Source organism: Notolepis coatsorum (genome assembly GCF_963971535.1).
Source record: "Notolepis coatsorum genome assembly, chromosome: 17".
Lineage (NCBI taxonomy): Eukaryota > Metazoa > Chordata > Actinopteri > Aulopiformes > Paralepididae > Notolepis > Notolepis coatsorum.
Window position 1 is genome coordinate 73,114,227 of NC_140181.1, and position 5,021 is coordinate 73,119,247.

Genomic DNA, 5,021 nt, shown 5'->3' on the forward strand with positions numbered 1-5,021 from the left:
GTAAGTTACGAGAGCCCTTATTTGACAAAGATAAGGCTCTTATTATACCTACTGTACATTTAGGTCCTATCGCATCAACAATCTTTGGCTGTTGGCAAACACATTTTTATTTTATTTTTTATAAAACATTGTAACTTATACACATGAGAGTTTTACAATAGTTTATTCTCAGGCTTTTGTTCTAACAGAAACTTAGTGGCCTAATTTCATCACATTTTGTTGCTAAGTGCGTTCAAACAGTGCCCAGCCATCAGTTGAACATCAAAGTGTTTTCACCTCTATTCTCTATATTTGGGTCTTTTTAGACTGATGAAGTATATTGCAGAGTCAAAATATTATTTGAAATAGGCAGATCTCTCAGTGTGAAGCTAATGTCTGTCCACTCAGTTTGAAGTAGCATAGGCTATCAGGCCAACATTCAAATTAGGATTCAAATCATAGTAGCCTGTTGAAATGAACTAGAGTGCCTTTCCCAAAAGCCTCTTAGCTCTAAGGTCATCTCAGCCCACTGACTTATGAATGGCATCAGTGCTAAACGGTTCAGGAAAGCCAGATAAGAATGTAGGGCATGTTAATATAGACCTATATGCTGTATCTTAATTGAAATGCTAGCAAAGATAGTGTATTTACTGTGATTTACTAATTAGTAGGTACATCCAGGGCAATATGCATAACGGTATCCTATTGTTGTTATATATATATATATATATATATATATATATATATATATATATAATAACAACAACAACAACAACACCCATGTTTAATCACATAGTGTCTCTCTGAATAATTTAGATCAGTGTGGGTTTGGTCTGTTATATGACTTCCTTAGTCAGCAACTAGCTATACTAGTTTTGTCCCTAGATCAATTACCTTGGTATACCGTATAACACAACGAGTGAGAGAGAGAGAGAGAGAAAGAGAGATAGAGAGAGAGACAGAGAGAGAGAGAGAGAGAGAGAGAGAGAGAGAGAGAGAGAGAGAGAGAGAGAGAGAGAGAGAGAGAGAGAGAGAGAGAGGAGAGAGAGAGAGAGAGAGAGAGAGAGAGAGAGAGAGAGAGAGAGAGAGAGAGAGAGAGAGAGAGATATTTGTGCCCACAATGGCGACTGTAGGTATGCTTAAAACCTCTGGTTCCTTATCCGGAAACTACCTCTTACTCTGCTATTGGGCCGTGGGTCACGTGGTAAAAGTAACTTTACAGGGCTGCTCGCAAGTAGGAGGCTTTATGGAGCAGAAAAACGACAAAGCTAGAAAAATTATTTTCCACTCCAGAAATTAATGATCATGAGCTCGTATTTGATGGAGTCTAACTACATGATCCGAAATTTCCTCCATGCGAGGAATATTCGCAAAATAGCTACATCCAGAGCACAGTCCAGAATATTACAGCCGCGCGAGGGACAGGACAGTGGCAGTGGTTACCAGCATCACCAGGAGTTATATCCTCCGCGGCGAGCTACCAAGAGCGCCAATATAACTGTGCAAGCATCCCTGAGCCTGACACGCCGAGGGGACATGGACTACCCAACTCTGCTGCGCACCTGCTCGCAGGGAAAGGGCAGCCCGCCTCGTGTGAGACCCCTCAGTTATCCATGTCCCCCGCCACTCCCACCGGCAGCCGCCTCCGCCTGCAACCAAGACACACCGGAGCATCCTCCAAGCAGCCCGTGGTCTATCCCTGGATGAAGAAAATTCACGTCAGCACTGGTAGGCAACTTGTGTGTTTATGTCCCCTGCACTATCCTGCCTCTCCTTGCTCCTCTCTCCCCCTTTCACTCCCTTTTATCAGACCCTCTGACTCCCATCTCGTCGCCAGCCATATACTCCGATAGCAGGGAAGCCTTTGAAATGGCACAATTGAGGCGGATTTACGACTCGGCATTGGTAATTACACCCACCATAAATTTTATAGCCGAGGTATACTCAGGGCAGCCGTATCACCATGTGGCTTCTCCTGTTATGTATTGCGCGATGGAGAGAGGGGAGAGATGAATAAGAAGAGGGGGAAAAAAGAGTGAGCTTTGTAATCTTGCATTAATAATTTAGTCCATAGTTGGGTGTGAGTGTCCTCTCATCACGTTGAGAAGTTCTTAACTTCCCGTTTAAATTTCTCAAACAGCTAAACATTCAGATCCAATAAATCTTTCTGCCCATATCTCACTTGAGGCCACTCTTGTTTACCCCTCCTTTCCTCCCTTTCTGTCCTGCCTTTCTCCCCCACTTCTCCTTTTCCAGTGAACGGGAGTTACAATGGGACGGAGACCAAGCGGTCTAGGGACAGCATATACTCGACAGCAGGTCTTAGAATTGGAGAAGGAATTCCACTATAACCGGTATTTAACGCGGCGGAGGCGCATCGAGATCGCACACACCCTGGTGCTCTCCGAGCGACAGATAAAAATCTGGTTTCAAAACCGCAGGATGAAATGGAAAAAAGACCACCGACTCCCCAACACCAAAGTGAGATCGTCTTCCACCCCCGGGTCCAACACAGGCTCAGCAGCAGGCGCTGTCGCCGCTGCCTCGGCCACTAACGCTGGGGTAGCTACCCCTGATGAACTTTCCGGAACACAGCAAGGCGAGGATATTACCAGGTTATAAAACCCAGTCGAGATTGGGAATAGAGAAAAAGGACTTGTTATTTATAGAACAATTATATATTTTGTTTTCGTAGGTATCTTGTGCGGTTTCCTTTAAGTCCAAAGTTATATAAAATGCATGTTATATAGCATGGATTACTGCGAATACCGATGAATTATTTTTACGTGACACAGGGTTTAATTTATTTGAAGCGGAATTAAGATGATGTTTTTTATGAAAAATGTTTTGAATGAAGGAGAAAAAAATGTAGAAAAGAAATGTACATTTTATCGAAATGTTATCGTGGGCCATTGTTTTGCCCATGCTGCCCAAGGTGAAATGCACAATCTATTTATTTCAAACAACACTGGAAGGAGATCATTATTATAGTTATTTTTGGTAAAAAAAAGATAAAAGCTGGAACACACCGTTGATCTTGAACTTGTATGTTTATGATAATATCAGTGTGTGAATTACCTCGTGTAGGCTACTTTAAAGAATTATTTTATTTTTATTTTTTATTTTTGTGGTCTTGATGTTGTATTTAGAACCGTTTAAGCAGATTATTGTGAAATGCAATAAACGGAGTTTAGTGTATACTTGTGATAATCATATTGGTCAATAAAACAGTGAGTGTCTACTAGTTTTATATACGTTTGATCGAACTTCATTCGTGGCCAGCTGCAGGTCCCAACATTTCTGTTTTGGTTATGGAGTGATGCAGTTGTATGGAGTGACGCCTTAGAAGGGTACAGTTGCATTGAACATTTCACCAAGGGAATACGAATCACTGTGTTTACTGCCCATGTTTATGAAGTTATGTTGCAGCTCGTTCTTGCGTCTTTAATTTGCCAGTGTTATGTGTGACCATTCTCCTGGCAACACACGCAGGTTAGCCTGTGTGTTTTAACCTATAGCTCACAATGGACTCAAATGTAAAAAAAAAAAAAAAAAAAAAAAAGGAAAAGGAAAATCGCAAATGTGAATTTGTTGATGTGCTGTCTGAAGGGCATTCAATTAACCAGAGACAAACCATTGAGGCCATCCACTATAGACTGACTGCACTGCCTCTATCCAGTGTCACAGCTGAAGCTCTTGCTTCCCTCTCATTACTGACTTGAACACAAAGCTGCATGCAAATACTTTTGAACCCTTTTGCAAATCTGTGTTAGAAATTAAATTATTACTTGTTGTCGAAAAATTCTTATTAATTTTGTAACCTCGGTAGTTGCCCTGCTTTTATAGTCCACTGCGCCATGTCCGACTGAGTTTTCAAATGTAAAAAAATTTAATTACAAATAAAGTCGTGAATAACGGATAAGATTCAATATAGTGCGTTGTGTGTCTTGGTTGCACATGCTGTGATAATGAGGATGATGTAGAAAGCTATTTTTGACCATTGTTATTAAGTAGGCCTATATCAAACAGGCTACAATTACTTGATGTTCTTGATAAGCTCTTGTGTTCACCATATGTTGGCTGTTTCTTGTACACGGTGTGGTGCATTATGAATTTGTCCCTGAAATAGATATTTTGCCCAAAGAGTTTGTTGTCTGTCGTTGACTACGGTGAAAACATACATTTTCAAAAAATGGCGCTGCAGCCTGATGTCTCACTATAACGTCATCGCCTTGCTTTGAGCAAGTCTAAAGGAACTGCATTGGAAATAGACTGTATAATTGTAACAAAAATACTGGCTAAACAGTCCTTAATGTTTTCTGGCCATTCTTTTATCACACACATATATATATATATATTTTAATAGTATTTATTATTTTAACTATTTGGAATAATATTTTTGGAGCTGAAGTTAGAGCTTGTCTTAAGTCTATGCAGACGTGCAAGAATTTGATAGATTATTGAAATGGAGACTTGAATGGACATTATAAAATGCCTTGCTTAGTGGGGGGCAGCATAGCACAAAGAGGGCGAGCTATTCTGGATCATCAATCTTGTACTATAGAGTATTGTGATGTATGCTTGAATATAGTACTAATGACAACAGCCTATTTATTTTTATTTTTATTTTAACACATCACGTGGGCTACCCACACTGCCATCAAAATTCTGTATTTTAATGGACTCTGGATTCAACTACTTGGGACGAAAGCAATAGATTTTTTTGTTTGGACATAGCTTTGCAAATAGCATTGGAATGGTGTTGAGGCGGCACTGAGAAATGATTCCAGGAGCCTTTATGTAGCTGGACAGATTGGAGAAATTAATGTGCACGCCACGGTCGCAGCATCCCTCCAACGTCTCTCTAGGCTCCGTCGCCTCCATGGCGCGAGGTTGAAAAGGTACTTTATTGAAGTTTGGGGCGAAGCGCGAGAAGGCCGAGTTCACTCCGAGGACAGGTTTTCTATCCCATTAGACTCGTTTGAGTCTGGATGGCCGACCTTTCCAACCCTGTGACCCGGCTGGCTCTCTATGCGTGTACC

At 41.1% G+C, this 5,021-nt stretch overlaps 1 protein-coding gene across 1 annotated transcript; it reads left to right on the top strand.

Annotated features, from left to right (window-relative positions):
• Window positions 1-1,278: 1,278 nt before the first annotated feature.
• Window positions 1,279-2,601, top strand: hoxc4a (homeobox C4a; the record flags this gene model as incomplete). Its single annotated transcript, XM_084332606.1, is given in 9 exon segments — window positions 1,279-1,312; window positions 1,315-1,370; window positions 1,373-1,402; window positions 1,405-1,450; window positions 1,453-1,607; window positions 1,609-1,654; window positions 1,657-1,707; window positions 2,236-2,276; window positions 2,278-2,601. Coding segments are annotated over 9 exon segments (783 nt in total).
• Window positions 2,602-5,021: the final 2,420 nt, after the last annotated feature.